Raw genomic sequence first — 23,517 nt, 5'->3', positions numbered from 1 at the left:
AGTGGCCGATATTTGAAGTTGAAGACGAGGATAGTGATGAAGATGTTACTTCAGAAGCAGAAGGAACACGAAGAGAAAATGTCGACACAAATACAGTTCCTGATTACTACCCACACGGAATAACGGTATAGGATCCCATGGGCGATTTTATAACCATGATAGATGGGCGTGGAAGAGACAGATCCCCGATGTTTAAAAATCGTCCACCAGAATTTCCCGAACCGAGAAGGGTACCGTAGAGATTCTCGAGAGACAGATTTACGCAGAGGAGATCGACACCAGAGGCCAGGCGTCAGTCACCCGGTATGGACGACCTAATGAAAAGAAAAAAAAAACCAATGAAACGACTGAAGAAAATAGTGAATAAACCAAGTGACTTTATGAACAGTTGTTTATTTATTGTGTAAACTATGTTAGTATAGTCGAAATTTAAACTTTATTTGTTGCTCAAGACCCTTAACAGATTGCTATGGTGTCACGGAGCCCTTTAACAGTACAAATCGGTGCACGAGACCCTAAACATATTGTTATGGTGTCATTGAGCCCTTTTAAAGTACAAATTGGTGCTCGAGACCCTAAACATATTGTTATGGTGTCTCGAAGCCCTTAAAACAATGACTGACTTCATTTTTTTTTAAGAACAGTAAATTCTGTTGTTTCAAAGGTTTTAAATCTAAAAAAAATTGAAGACTCAAAATGTATCATTGGTGTTCAAAGAATATATAAGATGCGTTATTGTATAGTTTTGTTATTAAGAGATGCAATATACATACATAAAGTCTAGTCAGTCGAAGTTTATTTTTATGTGCAAGACTTAGTGTGAGCTTTAATTATATAATGAAACGTGATGCGTCGTAGGGTTTCTTAGTTTTATATAATTATGTGTACCAAAGAAATAAATAACGGTGAAACATGTATTGCATGTTTTGATAATATCATTTGTTAATATACTTCTTGGCTACAGGTGTATTTGTTATAAGGTGGAAGAACAGTATCTTATTGATTTTGTTCATATAATGCTGCATAGTGAACAGTGGAAGTTCATAGTTAAGAGGGGGGCTGTGTAACATTTTAATATGTTAGGTCAAGCTTGTTATCTGATTGTATCAGGTTTACATACATCTGTATTTTCACACATAGCCATTCAATACAGTTAGATCGAGATCATCAGAGATTATATTAATTAAGAGATATAATTATATTTCTTTGTTTGACTAGTGAGCCCTAATGATTTGCATATGGTGCCCTAGTAAATTTTTGTGAGGAGCACGGAGCATTAGTTGCCCGGATCAACGGAGTACCCGAAGCACCGGAGCACCCGGACTTCCGGAGCACGGAATACACGGAGCCAGGTTGACCTAGTAGTCTATATTTGTATACGGGCCTGTAGGGGTCATATAAAAGAGAGAAAGAGCGCGGGAGAGGGGAAGAGAGAATTTATAGTGAGGAGAGGACAGTTGCGTTTATTAAGTAGAGAGGAGAGCCGTATTGTTAAGCCTGAAGTTAGATGTACATTGTGTTATACTTGTAACTTTGTTATAGTCGTGTGATTTAAATAATACAGTATTGAACTTTTATTCGACTTCATGTTTATGTTCACTCACAAGACTTCGTTCAGACTATACCAGGACCCATTTATTTATTTATGTGACCAGGATTCCCTTAATCACGCTACCAGAAGATTTCAAGGGTAACCCTCTTAAAGAGTATACTTGGCATTTGTCGTTCCGTGTACGAGTGAAACCTTGACACCCAACAACACAACACAACCAAAAGAATACACACGTTAGTTTAAGTCCCCATACTTAAACTTTTTCGTCACAATTATTTGAATTGCAAAATTAATTTTCTGAGAACTTTTCTAAAATGTATGTTACTGTCAAGACCCAGACTATAACATGAATTGTTGTTATAACTTGTTTCACTTTCTGTATATGTCTGTTTGGTATCAATATCCCTAAAGATTTTTGAATGTCACCTTGATAATCTTCTCACTCTTATTTTACACATGCATAAGCTTGCTGCGAGTGATGCATTTTTTTTGGTGATTCTACTTTTCAGTATCAAAATAATAAAGAGAAAATTTTCCAGTTTTTAGCAATTTAAGTACTTCTATCATATGTTTATTGGCAGCTACTTTATATCCTATTATTAAGGTATATTTTTTAGCATGATTCACCGTTATCAAAACTTACCTGTACTCTCAATTGGCCTAAAAACAAAAATAAAGATGTGTTTAATACTTCTTCATAGTACATATTTGTAAAACTCAAAAACTACATTATAACTGTTAATTACTGGATCAAACATGCAATAAAAAAAAATCGAACCTCAGAATACATTTATTTCAAGAGTTCTTCATGAATAAGAAAAAAGAAATTACAAATTGATAAAATAAGTCATTTCAGTAGGGTTGTGTAAAGCATAGGTTTAGGAAATATTTATCATTATAAAGAGTAGAATGATTTCCTCTTAACTAGTGTATCTGTTAAATATCTACAATGGAACTCTGTACTGTCATTTGGAATATTTCTTTTATTAGTCGGATCACCAGTGAGGCCTTATTCAAAATTTTGAATTTCAGAGATGTTAAAAAACATAATTAACTTTAGATTTTTTCCTCATGCATATTTAGTAAATACTTTTTATTTAAGAACCATAAAGAATAAAAGAAAAAAAATCTTTTATTTAACAGAAATAAAGATTATAAATAAATTATAAGTTTACTTACGCACAATAGGGTACGCCGTTACCATCGATAGAACATTCCTGACCTGTTGGACATGTGTTCAATGTATTGAATGTGCCACAAATAGTTGTAGATGTTGTAACTGTGGATGTAAGATCAATTCCAAAATATTAATATGTATTCATCAAAACAAATAAAAAAAATCATACTAAAACAAGGAATTAGTTAAATCTGGAATAATTTTGAATTCAGGAAAATGACAAGAAATATATGATGATAACTAACAAAACTTAACAGGGTGAGGCATGCTCACACGCACATTGCTAAGGGGATTATTTAGCTCATACTGAAATATCAGAGATAGTCAAATTTACCTTGGGCATGCTCAAATGGCTATAATATAACTCTAATGGTTGGCTAACATTTCATCACATTTTTTTGTATCAATTTTCCTAAATTCAAAATTATCATAGATTTAAATAATTCTTTGATCTAAGGTCATTCAGTTCTATTTTATATTGATATAAAGATAGCTATCACGCAGATATAATTTATACCTAAACAAAGAAATAAGGAATTTCAAGTCATATTGTGTCAATTTGCTTTATTCACTTGATTTCTATAATTAAATTGATAAAAGGAAATTAAAGGAAGAATTGATCTAATCATCTTATCTAAAAGAATAACTTAGACTTGGAATAAAGAAAATAAAAGTAGTATGAGTAATGAAGTACCATTTCCTCCTGGTGCATAAATGGCAGCGTTAGTTGCACCTGCTGTAACAAAACCAATTGTAAGTGTAGCACCACCATTTACAAGATTATTGGTGGCAGCAGCAACCTGATTTTGGCCAGTCGTAGATGTTGAATTCATTATGACTGCATGATTCACAACTAAACTTCCTTTGCTGAAATTTTTTTAAATATAATTCTTAAAGATCTAATCTCAAGAACTTCCATACTTATACAGAAAATTAGGAAACATGGTGTAGCATTTATGAGGTATAAAGAGGTTAATCTACTAGCAAGGACGTACAAATAAAATGATATGATAACCCTGTTCACAATTGTATGATCAACTCAATGAGAGGACAACTATGACATTATTCTAAATTAATCATAAATTATATCCTATAAACATTTCTTAAATTGTCTGTACAAGATTTTTTTTTTTTTTAAATTTTTTTTTTTTTATATTCAGTCAAACATTTAGATCATGAAGACCTAGACAGTTTGTTATCCATCTTCTTTACTTACAGAGCTCCAAATCTTTTAGTAGCAAAATAATTCCAGAGTGTATCCAGGATACGACCATAAACTTATAGTTTATTTCAAAGGGTAGTTCCAGAAAATATAAATCATGAAACCATAAATTACTTTTAACTGCAAGACATTAATGTTAGGAACAGCTGCAAAAAAAAATCCTTTCTGTTATTTGCATTATGTGTCCACTAATATATTATTGGTTTGTGGGTTTCTCTGTTATGAATGTTCTTACGTGTGTTATCATTTTAGTGATACATAAAGGGGGAGATTGGGTAGCCATTAAAACAGGTTCATCCCACCATTTTTTCTTAAAATGTCTTGTACCAAGTCAGTAATATGGCAGTTGTTATCAATTAGTTTGTTTCTATGCATGTTGGTGTTTGTTTTTGTTGCACTCTAGTTATCTTGTTGTTCCTTTGTTTTCCTCTTATAGTTGATGTGTTTCCCTGTGTTTTAGTTTGTTACACAGATTTAGTTTTTTTTCATCAATTCATGACTTTTGAACACCAGTTTACTACTTTGCCTTTATTAGCAAATCTTTTGAAGACTATGGTCAAATTCTTGGTCCTCTCATTACTAGCAAACCTATTCTTTATACAAAGAGTTCTGAGAATTAACCAACTATTTCTAATTGTGTGCGGTACTTTACAAGGAAATAATATGAATTTGACCATAGAAGCTCAAAGGGTTATTCCAATGGTTTCCGCCATTTTTATAAAATTCCTTATCAATTCAAGATATGAATCAACTGAAATAAAATGTAAGACTATTTTATGCTCCAATTAAAATAAAGGGAGAAACCCTGTTTCAAAGATAGAATTCAGAAAAAAAATGATTCTTAGTCTCTGCTGTAGTGGTGTGGGTATATTCTCACCATGTCAATTTACAAAACTATATACAATTTATAATTTATTTAGCATCTGCTAAGGGGAATGACATGGTTGATGAAATAACTACCATCTAAGAACCACACCGATCCCAAGAACAAGAACATATTTTTTTTATATATAAATTTAGCAAACACCTTTGAATTGAAACAACAAATTTGTTGAATTCTTGGTAAAGATGTATTTACATTGTTTATTCACCCATCTGAACAGACTTTAATCAAACAAGATAAAAACAAAATTCAAAATATACAAAGACAGGAAGTATGTCTTCATAGAGGGTCCGTTTCATTTCTGAACTAATGCTATGCAATGAAAGAAGACCCTGGGACCTTTCACGAACGTGATTCCTTGAGGATTCCTATTGTCATTTATTTTTTTCATATATTGTGATTGATAAAGACATTTGTTTATGGTATCTTTCTCATAATTGCAAATTAATGGGAAAGGGAATATAAAGTTCATATGTATATGTGTAGTTTTCCTACCTTATTCTATACACGACAATTTTAATGAAATTGTCTTTTGTTGCAGCTGAATTAGAGTAGTAATTTGTCAACTGAAAAATAAACAAAAATAAAAATGTTTTTACACACTGAAAAAAAAGTTCAATTATGCTTATTAATTACAATATTACAATTTTAATTCATAGAAATTGTTGAGATCCTTGTTATTTCTATTTCAAGATGATTTGGTATCATATGTGTCTAGACAGTAATTCCAAGGTCGTCAAAATGTTCACCATAATTTATGTTTATGTGGGTAATGTTATTTTTACATTAAAATTGTTTGTGAGTTTGATTCTGAATGGTGTGAAGATGATTTCAAATTATTTTCACATAATAATGGAGTATTTATTTGAAACATGTTTATTTTAAAAGGGAAATGTAGAAACTGCATATGTTAAAAATTAAACTGAAAATCAGATTTATGCATTTAATGTTGCTATGTCTTTTCAAACCACTGATTATTGGAAGTGTGATTCTTGTTGTTGAATGTAAATACACAGATCTTGTTTGTTGAATTCTGATTGTTCCATCATTCATTTTACGCTTAATTGGTGTAGTCGTCTTTGAGTTCTGATTTTTCTAATTTCCCTTTACCGTTGTGGATTGGTCTGTTTAGACATAACTTAAGATTATACCGATGTAAACAATCCCATTTTCCCATTTAAACAAAAATGCCTTTTCCAAGTCAGTTTCTAAAGCAAAAAGCCATGGATACTACAATAAATCATAATAAGTAATATGCGCATAATTTTGATATCAGGTTCTGTTGGACCAAGTGCAACATTCATGGGCACTTGTTTATGATCTTACCACTATAAAAGTCTCATTGAATAATTCTTGATAGTACACAGAATTTTCATTGTTTATTTCATCATTGGGTGTTACATTTATAGTCAGGATTACTTCTACTTTTAATTCACCTATAAAAAAAAGATTTATAAATATCAAAATATTAGTATCTGGTTTGTTCTGACATAATATGATATTATAGAAATACTTTTAATTCAAAAGACTGCGCGAGACAAAGATGTACAGGCATTAGAAAACAATAAGAAAGCTTACGTCTTACTTTGACAAAGGATATAAATTAACATCACATAAGGAATGCTATTCCCCAGATCAATCAAGCTTTTTTTTAGATGAGAACAAGTGATTACTTACATCAAACAAAACTCATGTTCCATCTTACAATTTCAAATATTTTTTAAAAACTAAAAATTATTTAATGAGATTAGTGCTACTACTTATAAGTTCATAACAGGTGAGAACTGGATTATTACTTGATATCGACTTGTGTTCTGCAAATTAAATTTCAATATAACAAAGGAGCCATCAGGATTTGAGTTAAACATAAATCCTTTGTTAAGATGTTTATAAAGAAAAGAAAAAAACCTTACCAGATACAGGTGTATATGTTGTTGTTGGAACACTCACTGAAATAGAATTTATAAAATTTGTTATATTTTTAAACATTAATGACAATCGTCTCATTTTGATGATTCTTAAGCATAATTTTAACATAAGGTTACACACTGGAATGTCTTGGCTGTGTAATGTCTTAACTATGAACGAATTTTATATTTTTATACAGGTATTTTTATAGTAAAACAAAAACTCAATATAAACAATGACCCATGTAACTGAGGTCATGGGTGAATAAACTATGTAAGAAAGACAAAAGTAATGTAGAGTTGACTCAAAGGAGGATCAGGGGGACCTGGGAGCCTGGCCTCCCCCTTTTGTGGCAAACATTTAGTTGAATATATAACAGAATCATTGAAGCATGACTGGAGCTGCCCCAACCCACCCCATCCCCCTTATGAAAATTTCTGGATCTGCCACTGTTACTGTCATTATATACACCAAATACAGATTAGCTGTTATGAATAGTATACACACCTAATTACCACAAGAGTGCACACGCTAAAATGATTCGCCTTCTTTCCTAATCATTGATATAATGTTGATAGTCCTAAATATAAAGTTTTATTACAACTGTCACATAAACTCAACATTAACCAAGAACACTAAACATTGATCAATAAACCATGAAAATGAGGTCACGGTCAGATGAATCATGCCAGGCAGACATGTACAGCTGACAATTCTTCCATACAACAAATATAGTCGACCTATTGTTATAAATTTTTCAAAAAATAATACTAAAACACAAATACTTAACACTTAGCATTGAACCGTGAAAATGATGTCAAGGTCAAATAAAACCTGCGTGACTGACATATAGATCATAAAATATTTCCAAACACCAAACATATATAGTATTCGAAAAATAGACCAAAACTAAAAAACGTAACTTTGACCACTGAACCATGAAAATGAGGCCAAGGTCAGATGACACCTGTCAGCTGGGCATGTACACCTAACAATCATTCCATACACCAAATATACTAGACCTATTGCTTATAGTATCTGATATATGGACTTGACCACCATAACTTAACCTTGTTCACTGATCCATGAAATAAGGTCGAGGTCAAGTGAAAACTGTCTGACAAGAGATAATTTAACATTACAAAAAATCAAAAAAACTTTTTTTCTCAAGTCACTGAACCATAAAATTTAGGTCAAGGACATTGGACATGTGACTGACGGAATGTTCAATGTTCAAATATATCTGACCAGGCTGACCTCTTGCTAGCTGTGTCTTTACAGTGATACTTAATTATAAAAACTTAATGCTGACCAATAAATTTTGAAAATGATGTCAGATTACCCCCTCCTGGCATACATCTATAACTTGCAATGATTCCATATACCAAATTCATGTGTCCTTCTACTCACAACTGCTTTAAATCACTTAATTAGAAAACTAGTTTTTTAAGCGGTCCATGAACCATAAAAATGAGGTCAAGGACAACAGACAAATGTCAAATGAGAACATAATAATATTATGCATCTGCAATTAAGGAAAAATTATCAAATTCTTTGACTACTGTATTATAGTCAGTTTTCTTTTAGGTGAACGAAGTTAGCCATCTTTGTCTCATGTTCTGTTTCATTATTCAAAATGAGACAAGAATCAGATATCATAGGCAGTTATAAAATTCCTGCAAGCAAAACATAGTAGCAATGCAATTATGATCAACGATTTTTTTCAGTTATCTTTATATGCATCTCAAGCACTATCAGAGTAACAAGCCTGTGCAGTGACTTACATGAGGATTTCAACAGGTAAATAGCTTCATAGTAAAGCTCAAATCTGATATATTATCTAGCTTGACCATGTATCATAATGCTTACCATTTAAAGCAGTGTTGCTATAATCCTTATGAATGCAGTAGAAAAGCTGCAAATATCATTTTGGTATGGAATGATCTTATAAATAGTTGGTATGATAAAAGAAGTGTACAGAATAAAAGATTAAAAACTGAAAATGAAGAAAAGCCAATTTGTTTCATTTTTCATTATTATTTCTGATTGTTTTTCTTTATTGATGTAGTAAATGATTGATGGTAAATTATAAATGTATGTATAATTGTGCAGAGAGTATAAAATAATGATCAGTATACATTATTATAGTAGTAAAATAATTGGTGGTGAAACACCTGCATTGTGCACAGAATATGAAATAAAGATCAGTTTATATCATAATGGAAGAAAAATGATTTGTGGTGAATTACAAACACGTGTATTGTGCATAGAGTATGAAATAAAGAATAGTATACATTATAATGGAAGGAAATGATTGGTGGTGAATTACATACATGTGTATTGTGCACAGAGTATGAAATAAAGATCAGTATATATAATGGTAGAAAAATGATTGGTGGTGAATTACATAGGTAGGTATTGTGCACACAATATAAGAGCAGAATGTAATAATGTAATATATATAACATAAGCTACATTTACATATAAACAACATTTTAATAAAAGTGATTTTGACAAAATCACGGTGGGTATGGTTGTCCTGCGAGAGAACGTACTGTGCTGGTGATTCGGTCCTGACGGGTGCTGGTGATCAATGAAAAAATGTAAACAAAGACGAAAATGATGATTTTTGACGTTTTCACTCATAAAAAATGAAAGAAAACAGTTTAGATTTTTCAATTTCGTTTATTATGGGTTCATATATAAACCATTAAAAAATTGACCCTCTAAACTGTTTCAGTAAGCGTAACACAAAAATGCTCATTTTCAGAAAATCTCGAACTGAAAAAATAAAACAAAAATGCTCATTTTCAGAAAATCTCGAACTGAAAAAATAAAACAAAAATGCTCATTGAGTCAGCTTGTTATACCGCAATTCACACGACAAAACAATTTTGTGAAAAAACATTGCAATTTATTAAAATTTAGCATTTTCTCAATTTATTCATGTCCTGATACTGTGTTGGTGGGTCCTGTCATTGTGCTGGTGGGTCCTGATACGGTGCTGGTGATTTTGGATAAGAAGTTGGTCACATTTGAAACAAATGTTACAAAATCAATAAAGTTAGCCAGATAATTGTTGCTAACAGGATCTATAACTCCTATTGTAAGTCTTGTGCATCCATTTGGCTGTTTAATATGTGTTTTCAAATGATCTGAACTTGTATTACATAATAACATAAAAGGGCAGCATCTTTCGTCCAATATCAGATAACAATATATAGTATCTAAAATAAGTTAAAAATTCCACAATACTATATAATTCATTTTATGTGTCGATTTGTTCGAAAACAGTCGAAAAGAAGAGACTTTTTTTTAATGTCATGATAATCTGTCGCTTTCTAGATCTATGCTTAGCATTTATTTCAGATGACATGGACTCCTCACCCTGATGACCCTGCTGCCTTTCATAACGTTATCCGTATACATATATTAATAGATAAACATAAGGCTGCAACACGTATTTTTGTATTTAAAATGATTCGTTGTAACGAGAATATTTGTGGTGAATGGAAACTGTGAGGGTCACAATCTTAAATTGCTTATACATGTTGCTGGAACCAGTTTCGTTATCTGATCTGAATTTTCTAAAATGTGCAAGGTAGATAGACATTTTGATTTTTTTCACTCGGTAATTAGTATGTGTTGATCCCATGCTAAACATAACAAAAATCTCTGTACAAAGGTCTGTGAATTCTCTACAAAAATAGTGATTTTATTTTCACTAGGTCTCTTTTTCTACTAAATACAATAATGAACCATAAATAATAATGCTTTGCAAGAAGTTTCCCCTCGATATATGTACAAAATTAAATCTCTATTATTCATTGTCTGTGCTGTTTTGATACTATTGCAGTTTGCACATTTCGGAATTGACAGGCCACAGGAGGGGTCATAAACCGTACACGAAAAGATAAAATATTGATATAAGTACTTAATTTGCATCTTTGAACCCCCACCCCGGCTTGTTTTTTTAGGAGCCTGTTGTGTCTAAAAATGGTCGATTACAGACAGCCGAGTACGCATTTTCCAGGCGTGTTATTGTTGATTGTTAAAGTCCTGAAAACAGATGGATGGAAACAAAAAAAAGCAGGAAAAAAAAATGAACGAAGTGAAATATCTTGGTAAGGAGTCATTACTACAGAGATGGTGTGTTTGACACACAAAACTTAAAAGCTTAGTGATATTTCCAATATTAAAATAAAAGTGTATTTTAGTTGGGTAGTTTTTCCATTTACTCATTTTCAATTATAATCAAGGCACATTTTATTTTTATTCATGAAAAATATTTAAATATAGAAAAGAAGGACACATTGTTCACTTCCTCCCCTGTAATTCTTTATCAAAAATATTTATTTTGAAATGAAAAAGCTAAGAAATCTTAATTTTGTTAGTGTTCTCTAGGTTATCTCGTCTTCATTCTCTGACATATTCAAGCCAGCCCTTTCAGAAAATAGTATTTTTTATTAAAAAAAATACCTGATAACCGTTAAGACAAAAAAAAATATGTTGGAAAAATCTAACAGCAAGTGATTCTTAACAGCTATAAGATACACTTTTCTTTTACAATACAACTTTTAAATCTTACGGGAAACTATTCCAAGCTTTCACTGTAACCTCGCTCTAACTTATCCCCATCCCCCCACCCCACCCCACCCCCCAAAAAAACACCAAACAAACAAACCTGCAATTCTATTGTCATTCTTATAGTCAGCACTCAATTGTTCACAAACAAATGTGTTTTAAGCTGCTAAAGACATGATTCAAACGCTCAAAAAGTCCTTTGTTCTATATTTTTGCTCTCCATTTTTATACAAAACCTTTTACATTTTTATTTTATGGGTTATTGTTGAAGGTCGTACGATGATGTATGGTTGTTAACACATACTTCCTTTTGTTTCTTATGGAAATTTGTCCATTGACAACAAACATACCACATCATCTACTTTAAATAAGTATTGTATAAACTACAACGTATTTTGGTGATCTTGCAAAATGATCATAATCCCGAAAATCGTAAACATATTTTCTTATCTTAAAAGGGGGCAATAAGGGTTCCATTAACAGGCCAATAAATAAGATTACAGTTAATTAATAAAAAAAAAATAAAAAAAATAGGGGTATTTTTCTCTCATAATAACAGTAAACAGATTCACAACAATTTTAATTTCAAGAAAGCAGACAACAGCTAATTAGTCAATAATAGTACAGCATCAATGATCTTGAATATATGCCACTTTTAACTAAAATATAAAAGCACAGCACCAGGACATAGGAGCACAGAACCAGGACCGTTTTTCTTATCACCAGCACAGCGTCAGGACAATTCCGTTTAAAGACAAATCCCTCTATTGTTCATGCGCATATACAAGCGCAACAGTACTATGCCGTCAGCGATTTATGACGTCGTGGTTTCCGCGAACTCGAAACGTTAATGAGAGTTATTCCTCTTTGAGCCGATGGAGAGAGTGTAAAACGTTTTGATAGGTAGATTTGCTGAGAGGAAAATGAAAATTGTTTTTATATAATAGACATGTTCCAGAATTGGATATATGCATCAATTATGTGAATTAAGTGTATCTGAAACAAACAACAAAACAGCAAATGATAAAATATATGAATAAAAAGAGATTCAACTATGCATCAATCTAACAACTATCAAGAAACAAAATCTGGATACTCGACAACAAGATGGAGGGGGATAGGACCTTTATCGGGACTCCGGGCTCGGGTGTTTTTAAGCTCTCGGTATTTCGTTTTTTTAAGTCTTAAGTTTTTTTAAAGTGATTTCGGGATCAGGTAGGTAGGTTTTAAATTGTATTTATATTTCCACAAATCATTAAGAAAGTACGAAAACCATCAATGATGTCATCAACATTCAATGTATCTATATAAATAGAAAACCTTACGTACCTGTATGGATTCGGCAAATTGCACATACGTATTTTGAATGTGTAAGGCATAATCACGCGGTATGACAACTGTATGCGTAGACTGAGTTTCTAGCAACATGATGGAATATTTCAATAATTACAGATGCCTAAGAATGAATGATCAAAACAGTAGTATGTTAAATAGACCCGTTATTAACCACTTACACGAAATTGAGTCGATCTTTTAAGAGCATCTCGCGTTTACGATCTTTTTAGAACTTGAGCGTTTACATTAAGTATACATTGCAATTCTAAAAAAATCGGTCATTTCGTTAAAAAAAAAAACTCGAAGTAAATACAATAAGAAAATATTTGGTTCATTAAATGTGCATCTCCATTTATTAATTATCTTTTTGATTAATATGTCATAAGTTCTTTTAAAAACAAAGAAATGTCAGAATAATTTTACTTTTAACGGTCATTTTGTTTGAAGACTAGGAATTTACAGAAAATAATAAAAAAAAAAATAATAATGAATAAATACAATTGAAAAGATAGTTTTTAAAATGTGCACCGATTAACACATGTATATTAAGCAGATACGGAACGAATAAGTAACGGTATCAATTGAGCACTGAAACGGGTCCTGTCCAAGGTCAGGAGCGTGCAAATAAAAGTAGTTGCCGTTTGTTAAAGTATTACATATTTGTTTTTCATTTATTTATTTTTTGTTCATAAATTAAGAGGTTAATTTCTCGTTTGAATTGTTTTCCATTTGTCATTTCTGCACCTTTTATACCTCTATATGCATTATGAGATTTGCTCATTGTTGAAGGCCTACGGTGATCTACATAAAACACTTTAAATTGAAGATCGGTCGATCGATTGCATAAAAAGTCGATCGCGATTTCTCTAAGCGTTTATATTCAAACAAAGATCAGGGCTGCGTTTAATATCGTAGCGGCTGCATAGATTTATGACTATTGAACATGTAGCTAGCCTAGCTGCTACATAGATATTGATTGCAGCTAGCCTAGCTACTCGTTCATAAGATCAAAATCTATTTAGCACTACGTAGCCGCTACGATATTGAACAGAACCATAAAAAATCGATCTACATTTGGAAGTGGTATTTTTAAGTCCGATGAAGATCGATCTTTTTCATATTTGCAATACTAAAGATCGGCGATCTTTATTGTTAGGGGTCTTAGACTTCTACTGATTTTAAGTTATTATCATAAAAAAAAAAAGGAACAACAATCAAAACCGAAATTAGAATTCATGATATCGAAAGCAAAGGTCCAAGTCTGTCTTGTCTTTCAGATATACTTTGTCTGAACTTTGAAATGATGATAACAAATGTATTCACAAGGACGCCTCCGGGTGCGGGAATTTTTCGCTACATTGAAGACCTGTTGGTGACCTTCTGCTGTTGTTTTTTTTCTATGGTCGGGTTGTTGTCTCTTTGACACATTCCCCATTTCCACTCTCAATTTTACTATTTTAATAAGAAATTCTGTTCAACACATAAGCACTATAAATAACCTGAATAGAAATTTTGTTCATAGAAGCATAATCCATTCGCGTGTACATTTATTCAACGCATTGTTTTCCAACCACCGCATTTGTATATCGTGACTATGAAACTGACTGAAAACTAAGTACTATCACGTGTAAATTAATATTCATTTATTGTTGTTGAAAACAAACAAAAACAACATAACAGCAAATAATGAGAACGGTGTTGTCCGTAATTTGTATAGGAATATCGCTCAAAACCGGCAGAACGGCTTTCGACGTTGTTTTAGAATTGGCGCAATGTATTCCCGCCATTTCAAATTGTTAACCCATTTAGTAGAAACATCTCTTTTTCCATTCCGGTGACCCCAACTTTTTATTTCATGATTTTATTTAGATATACACAAGGCATATTCTGTTGAATACTCATCGAGAAATTATTGGTCAATTTTTATTAAATATCATTCTTTTGTAATTATTTCACAATAAAAAAAGGCGGGAAATTATTTTCGCAACTTATCGCTTTTATTTTCAACTCAGAAATTGGTAAAATTATTAAAATAGTTTGTATTAACAACTTGGTTAACAGAACAAACAAGTTTTATGGGAAACCAACTTAAAAAAAAAAATATTACACTGCTATTGACTAGAAGTCCCGATTTCCAAATTCCATGAAAAAGACAGCGTTTTAAATCGAAAACGAGGTCGGTGACCCCATTTTTTTATTTGCTTTTTAAGAAGCTTTTACCTAACCGAAAGTCAATATAAAATATAAAGAAGATATTATTGGTAGATCTGAATAGAAGGATTTGTCTTTAACGAACTTGCACGACTTTTACAATATAATATTGTTGTAATATACTTTGCATGGTACTTATGACACAACAGAGAAAAATTAAGCAACAAAACAGTCGTTTTATTGCCGTTCTGATACAATGTAAACAAACCCACCAGCACAGAATCAGGACCCACCAGCACCCGTCAGGACCAAATCACCAGCACAGTACGTTCTCTCGCAGGACAACCATATCCACCGTGAAAATCCTCTTCCCTGAATATAGCAATTTGTTATATCATAAAATATAATTCCTGTCTGATGTGTTTGAGCTTTTGATTTTGCCGTTTGATTAAGGACTTTCTGTTTTGAATTTTCTTCTGAGTTCAGTATTTTTATGATTTTACTTTTTACAGCTATTAACAATATTGAACATTTTTATTTTAACCAAGTCTTTGGTTGCTGTAAATCTGTTTGATACTTATTAAAGCTATATCAAAAATTGAATATTGGAATTAAGAATGGTCAAGTTGAATTACAATAATTCTAGCCAGTTTGAGTCATTCAATTGATATTATATGTAAATGAGAAATTGAGATATATACATTTAATTTAACTTATTGAACTTTTCTATTAATCAACTTTCAAGATATAGGAGTACATGCAATGCAAATTATTCATACTGTATAAACACTCTTTCATAAATATTTTACTTCAATACTATTTTTCAATCACATTTAATTATAATATTCCTGAATCTAAATGTTTTGGTTAAAAAAAATCAAAATTAAATTATTTCTTAAATGCAACAAAAAATTTAGGGTTTCATTTATATCTTGTAGAATCAAATATACAAAAAACTCACAAGAATGTCTGAAAAAAATGAGCTATAAAAGATTTTTTTCTAAAATAATAACTGAAAAAGACATAAAAGTACTTAACAACATATAAAAAGTCTTCCACCATTTGCATGATTTGAGAATTCTAAATTTTTATTTTCATAAATGATAAAATTGAACAGGTTGTTCGATTTTGTCACAGTATGAATTCTATAAGAACCATAACGTGGATATTATTAGGACTAACATATTTGTTTTTACAATTCAAGAAGAACTTCCTAAAGAAATATGTAAATAGTATGTAAATAGGACACAAAGATAGAAAGAAATTCAGAACAAAAGTGTGTACCAAGTAAATCCATATAATTAAGTGCAAATGCAGTTATACAAAGATACAGAATACATTGCTAATAAGAGGATGTGGGGAGTGCATAATAGGGACTTTTACCTGTAGTTTGGACTGCAGTAGTGGCTATAAGTAATACAAAAATCATATCATAAATATCAAAGACCATTTAATTAAGCTTATTACATACAATATATAAATGCAATTATAAAACATGATTTTGAAATGTAAGTACATCCAAATGAATAAAAATGATTAATATAAAAATTGTCTCACAATTACTAATGGTACATAATGAGAAAGCTTAAATGATTGTGTTTGTTTAAACTATTCCCATTGTCAACATCATTTTCCAGAAGGACTTAAACTCAAATTACTGAAAGTCATATAACATCTGACTGACTATAACAAACAATATTATATTAACACAATAAAATACAAGCAATCAAAACACAAATTTGAATTCAGAAGGAGGGGAAAACAAACAATTAAAAGTTTGGAAATTGTACAGTAATAGTACTGTATATACACACACACACACCAGTTTAAACCATTCCAAGACAATGACGATAGGTGAAAGGAAACGTTGAAATGATGGTTTCAGTATGAAATAAAAGTTCAGCAGGCACCATCTTATGTTTAGTTATGATTCAAATCAACTACACCTGTTTGTATTGATGATTTTTTATGCAAAATATGAAAAATAAAAATAAAAGTAGTAGATGTAGAGTCAGCTACACTAGGTATGATTGTTTTAAAAGTATTAAGATAAGATGTTGTGCAAACTCAGATAAAGGGTAGGTTGAGGAGGGAAGTTGTTTTACCTGTAGAATAAACTTTGAATGATGTTGCTACAATTAACATTTATACACAAGTTATGACAAAATCTTTCTGAACAAAAGGTACATTATAAATACATCTAATACCAGTTACATAATTTCGAATTTTTTTAAAGGAACTTAAAGCATACAATGCAAAATTAACTTTAAGTGATATCATAATCAACATAAATAATGCAAATTGACATAAAAAAGTTTTATAAACCATTATAAACAAACCATTTTTAATTCAGTACAAATTAAGAATAAAGAAAAAAGAAAAAAGAAACCGAAAACATAACAGAATCTCCCATAAAATGATATCTGTAACAATGTTGAATGGAATTAGAAACAGCTGGTGTTGACAGTTGATGAGAACATTTCTTCCCTTAAAGTAAAAGTTGAATAAATGTGGAAAAGTATCCTTTTAAAGTAGTCCATGAAAGAAACTTAAATAGTATTTTGATATGTGATAGCCATTGAGCTCTTGAGAAGAATTTAAACATAAAAACTTTGAAAAAGAAGAAGTACCAGTAAAACCCAAATTCAAAACGCCTCTAAAGTAGAATTTATAGAGAAATTAACATTAGAAATTTGAAATCAGCAAATCACCAATAATCAATAAAAAGAGGAGAGCATGGATAGAATGCTCAAGTACCTTCACTACTGGAGAAATCAACTGTGGATATTTCTTGTGTTGTCACTTCAGAATCCTCAGTTGTCTGTGTACCAGATGGCATAGATATTGTGGTTTGAGTGTCTTGTGTGGTCACACTACTTTCTGAACCGGTTCCGGTACCTTGAGGTACAGTGTTTATAGAACTTGTGGCACTGTCTGTCGTGGCATCAGTATTAGTAATGACTGTGACACTGTCTGTAGTGGCTTCAGATCTCTGAGTTGCAGTGACACTGTCTGATGTGATCTCTATACTATGTGTAGATAAACCATTGTTTGTTGAGATTTCAGTGGTTTGTATGGTTGTGACACCTTTGTGTTGCAGGGTTTTGTATGGTAGTACCAATGACTGTTGAAGTTTCACTTTGACTAGTGGCTAGCATGCTTTCTGTGGTGGTTCAAGAGGTTTCAGTTGCAGTGTCTTCTATGGTGTTCCAGCGGTTTGAGTTGCAGTGCCTTCTGTCGTGGTTCCAGAGGTTTGAGTTGCAGTGCTTTTTGGGGATGCACTTTCTGCTGTGGTTCTGGAATAATTGTTGGTAGAAAAAATGTCAGTTGAAGCTGCAGTAGTTTGTGCTGTCATTCTTTGTAAAGAGGTTTCAGTTGTCTGTTTTGTAAATCTCTCTGTGGTAGATCCAGTACCCTTTTCAGCTGTTGTTGACTCCGAAGTTTCTGTTGTTTGTGAAGTTTCAGATGTTGTCTCAACTGTTGTGACAGCTTCATTTATAAAAGTAATGAAAGGTTGTTAAATATCAATATAATTACAAGTAAAAATTACATCTACTACATATGAAGATTGGTTTCAGTAGATTACAATTATATGTATAAATCTCAATATTCTCGACTTTTTTACAATTATTTAATTTAAATGCAAATGCTAATTTCTTATAAAAATAGTTAGAATACATTAGTTACATTAATTGTAGTTTACTGTTTGTAAAAATCCTACTTATTGTAGCTGACTAAACATTAATTAGCAATATGTCTATAAATAATCTTTTACTATCTTCTAATGTATTTCATTGAAAGTGTTCAATTTACAAATCAAAGTAAAGAAATATGATGTAAAATATATGTCATTTTTTAATCGAAAAATTATTGTGGAAAGACCTGCAATTTACACACTAAACCAGTCCCCAACATTATTGAGGAAATGAAAATCAAATCATATTTTGATACAAATCCATCCAGCACAATAATGACTGCCGTGCTTTTATTATTTGTATTTTTTATTATCAAAATATCCTATAAATTAATGATAATTTATTAGACAAACTTTTATTTCCTGATGTACATATTCTTTCTTTTTTTTTTCAATCATTCGAATTGTCTTGTTTTCACCAACAACTAATAATTATCATATTTTCGCTGCTTTAGATTTCGATTTCCTCTCAAAATGTTATAAAAGAAGTATTAACCACAAAACCACACATCTTTTTCTGTTGCTGTTGAATCAATAGTTTCTGTTGTTTGTGTAGTATCAGGCTCAACTGTTGTAACAGCTTCAGTTATAATAGTTAAATATGTTCTCATTTATTAATATAATAACTGGTAAACATAAATAACTATACTAACTATGTTTAAAAAAACTTGACTGAGTATACATGTATAATACAATGTTATGCTTAATCTAAATATTGTCAACTGTTACAATTTGTGTGTTTACAACTATTTCATTCAAATGATAATGTAACTTTTCTTATAAAATGTTTAAAATACCTCACTTACAACAATGTTATAAAAGCAGTAAAAATTATGTTTATTATAGATGACATAATAACACAAATAATGAACAACACTGACTAATTTGAAATGACTATACATACATGTATAGTCCCACTATTTACAACTTCCTTTGAAACGGAAATTTACAAAAGCGAATTATAGAAATATGATGTGCAATATATATGAAATTCATGTATTTTTTGGGCGAAGCAAAACTAACTGTGCACTCTGCTGCAATCTACATAATAAACTAATCAAATTCTTTAAGGAAGTGAAAATCAAAACGAATTTTAGAAAAGATTAAAGGAAACTAGGGATATCTTAAGATCGACAAGCTTGACAAGAAAATTATAATGGTAGCAAATGAAATAAATATCATAAAATAAACTAACCTGTGCAATTTACATCTCCTTGACCAGTATACCCTGAGTCACAGACACAATCAAAACTGCCATCCGTATCAAAACAGGAAGCATTTTCTGTACAGTTGTTCAAACTACTACCACATTCATTAATGTCTACAAGAAAAAGTTAAATGATGCCATGAACTATTAGCAAGTCATAATGTGTAAACGAATAAGTTAAAAAAAAAATGACACATTCTGTACGTTTTCTTCATTGCCTGTGAAAATAATTATTCTTATAATTATCTTTTTATTCTTATTATAAATATTTACATAGTTTATTCTATATAACAACTTGCTTCAATTAGTACTCCTGTTTATTTGAGATCCTACATTCTGTCCATTGATGAAGTAGAAAGAGGCTAGAGTTTTTACATTCATAATATTCCAAATAGATGATTAAGATGAAACTTTCTACAATCACATATTTAAATGTAGTCCAACAAAGCATGACATCCCATACACATATTGATAGTATTTGTACAAATATTATTCATTTTACAAACGAGATTACTAATAACTAATAAGGTTTGAAAGTTTAATTATCAGCAGAATAAAAAAAAATAGAAAAACAAATAGCAGAATTGCACATGGTTGCATCAATGCCATGCAATAAAACAACACAAAAATATTTTAAAAACAGTACAAACTGGAGACAAGGCCTGCATAGCCAATTTAAAAAAATGAACCACTTGGACAATTTATTCAAAATTTTCTATAAATATTAGTGAAAAAATAAATAATCAAAGCACTGTAAGCGCTGTAGGCAGTTAACCAAAAATTAAGGCAACCATAATTATGAAAACTGGCAATATTGCTTCAATTTTTTCTCGCCTGTTTCCAATTCTCAAAACAAGAGGGATGGGGTGACCGCAAGGACTCCCTCTATATTTCATTTGATTTGTCATATATTCCCATACATGAGTATATATGGTTAAGGGGTGAGGATCTCAACTGTTGTCAAGTTCTCAAACAGGAGGATGTACAGTGACCCAAGGGACTCCCACTATAATTCATTTGATTTATTATATTGTCCCATACATGAATATATATATGGTTTAAGGGTGGGGATCTCGACTGTTTTCAAATTCTCAAACAGGAAGGGGTATAGTGGCCCCAAAAACTCCACCTATATTTCATATGATTTGTTATATTGTCCCATACATGAATATATATTGTTTAGGATTGGGAATCTCGACCGTTTCCAGGTTCTCATACAGGAGGGCGAGGTGACCCCCAGGGACTCCCCCTATATTTCATTTGATTCTTTATATACATGTAGTCCCATACATGAGTATATATGGTTTAGGGGTGGGGATCTCGACCGTTTCCAAGTTCTCAAACAGGAGGGGTGGGGTGACCCCACGGGACTCCCCCTATATTTCATTTGATTTGTTATATAGTCCCAAACATGAGTATATATGGTTTAGGGGTTGGGATCTCGACCGTTTCCAAGTTCTCAAACAGGAGGGTTGGATGACCCCCAGGGACTCCCCCTGTATGTCATTTGATTTATCATATTGTTCCATACATGCATATATATGCTTTAGGGGTGAGGATCTTGACCGGCTGTTTCAAATTTCATAAACAGTAGGGGTGGGGTGACCCCAGGGACTCCCCCTGTATTTCATTTGATTAGTTATGTTGTCCCATACATGAATAAATATGGTTTAGGGGAGGGGATCTCATCCTCTTCAAAGTTATTCATCAGGAGGGAGTAGAGTGTACCAAAAGACTCCACCTATATATCATATGATTTGCTTACATTCAGGTATCATATAATCTAGTTGCACTTTTTGTGAAAATAAAGTAAAAACTTCAAGCTATTTTAACTGACCCATCAAAACTGAGAAAAAATACCCATTAAAATTGCAGTAATATTTTTACACTTTAAAAGCATCTAACATGCATTACCAACATTTATCACTGATAAAGAAAATTTATACTGTCACCAGGAACATATATATTTTTTAGATAATCAGATACTGTTCCCAGCTGTCACCTTGTATTGGAATTAGACATTAAAATTTGTTAAAAAGTAATTTTGAGTTTCTTTACAAAATAGTTTCTGCTTTTCTTTCTTTTACATATATCTTTTGGTTTCCAATTCTAATGTTTATACCATACATAGATGTATTTTGTCATCTGTCTGAAAAAAAATTTAGTTGGTCGCCAAAACACGGAATTACTCTTATCCGCTTCCGGAATCTGATCCCATATTGTAATTTCCCTTCTTATGGCATCCATTTTGTTTTCAATGATGTTTTTGTCATTACTCGAATTTGCACATTATTTGTCGGCGATTTTCTGTATTAAGCTAGCGGTTGGACAAAATGAATATCGCTGTCGTGAATAATTATGATGAAAATAAGTTTTGAGATCGTTTTGAGACTTTGGTAAAAAGGTTTGCAAAGTTATCCAAATTAAAAAGATACGAAAATCTTGACTTCTAATTTAAAATTGCCGCCAACAGCATGAACAGTTGAACTTATTTTAATAGACTACTGACGTAGTAAACTACATATTGACGACAAACGATATTCCTACGACTTTTGCCATTTGGGAAATCTAAACTACTTGTCTTTAGAGATTTTCGTCGATTAAATATTTCATACATTTGTTCTTTGACATCTTAGCCAAAAGCTCAGGGGATAATAAACTACATAAGGATTCCTAATGTGTTATACTTCCTATGTGCAACTTCAAAACTTTTGGGTGATTCGACGATCATTTAAGGTTTTTCTGGTCATATTTTTTGTAATCCAGAATTAAAAGTATGAAAAAACTTTCCAATTAGTTATAAATAACATTATATCCAGCTAGATAATGACAATGGCACGTATTTCAGCATTTATTGGGTAGAACACAAATCTAGGGTTCTCGCATAAGGCAGCTTAACTGCCTAAAAACTGATGTACAATAAAATTGTGTACAAAATAAATCTAAAAACTACTCTGTACAAGTAATGATATTAGATGTCTCTTGCTGTGCAGACGTTGTAACAAATGTTTTATACACTGATACATGATAATTTTGTTCTAATACAATTTGAATAAAAAATACATTTGTTTTAAATAGAATTGGAATAAAAAATGCATAACTATCCATAATTTATTTCTTAAATTTTCAGAATACCTTCATCCGTGAGATGTTGAGATGAAAAAATTAAATCCATTTCTTTCCTTTTTTCAGATAAAGGTGGCAAAAATTTAACTTATAACAGTTTACATCAATTTGATAAACTTACTATCACAGAGATTAGAAGAATTTTTCTGATATCCAGCATTACAGACACAGTCGTAAGAACCAACTGAATTTTGACAAGTTGAATAGGGAATGCCGTCACAAGTTGTTGCATCATCACATTCGTTTATGTCCATGTCACAGTTGGCTCCCTTCCATTCATTTTTACAAGTACAACTACCATTAACATTGTTACAGTCCCTTGTATTGGCAACAATACAAGTACAGGCCTGAGAACAGCTATCTCCATAGTTTGAACTGCCACATTCTGAAAATGACATTAAAATGATGCTTGAAAAGTTGGGATATGTAAACAAACAAACAGGAAAGGAAATAAAATGCCTTGTTAGCTATGATCGAAAAATTAAAAAATATATATGCTGCTTTTCAATCAATTGCAATTTGCATGAAACACGGTTGATATTAAGCTTAAGCACGAAAACATATGAAATAAAAATTACAATCATCTTGGAAGAAAATAACCATTTTATCGGACATTATTAAGATTTATGTGCAGTTGAACTGAATATTGTAAAGCTTCCAATTGTGATATTTGATTTT

The 23,517-nt window shown here is 31.4% G+C and overlaps 1 protein-coding gene across 1 annotated transcript in view; it reads right to left on the bottom strand.

Annotated features, from left to right (window-relative positions):
* The window catches only part of LOC134706114 (uncharacterized), a 181,025-nt gene that overhangs the window by 106,753 nt on the left and 50,755 nt on the right, over positions 1–23,517 (bottom strand). Inside the window, exons 30-37 of the mRNA XM_063564822.1 lie at positions 22,961–23,224; positions 19,702–19,827; positions 6,748–6,783; positions 6,161–6,270; positions 5,330–5,400; positions 3,424–3,596; positions 2,732–2,831; positions 2,196–2,212 (exon numbers count right to left, since the gene is read on the bottom strand). Coding sequence (XP_063420892.1) covers positions 2,196–2,212; positions 2,732–2,831; positions 3,424–3,596; positions 5,330–5,400; positions 6,161–6,270; positions 6,748–6,783; positions 19,702–19,827; positions 22,961–23,224 — 897 coding nt within the window. The remainder of the gene's footprint in view (positions 1–2,195; positions 2,213–2,731; positions 2,832–3,423; positions 3,597–5,329; positions 5,401–6,160; positions 6,271–6,747; positions 6,784–19,701; positions 19,828–22,960; positions 23,225–23,517) is intronic.

The sequence above is a fragment of the Mytilus trossulus genome, chromosome 2, assembly GCF_036588685.1.
Source record: "Mytilus trossulus isolate FHL-02 chromosome 2, PNRI_Mtr1.1.1.hap1, whole genome shotgun sequence".
In the NCBI taxonomy this organism is placed as follows: domain Eukaryota; kingdom Metazoa; phylum Mollusca; class Bivalvia; order Mytilida; family Mytilidae; genus Mytilus; species Mytilus trossulus.
Note: the sequence above shows the minus strand (reverse complement) of the source record. Positions and strands in the feature narration are given on the sequence as shown.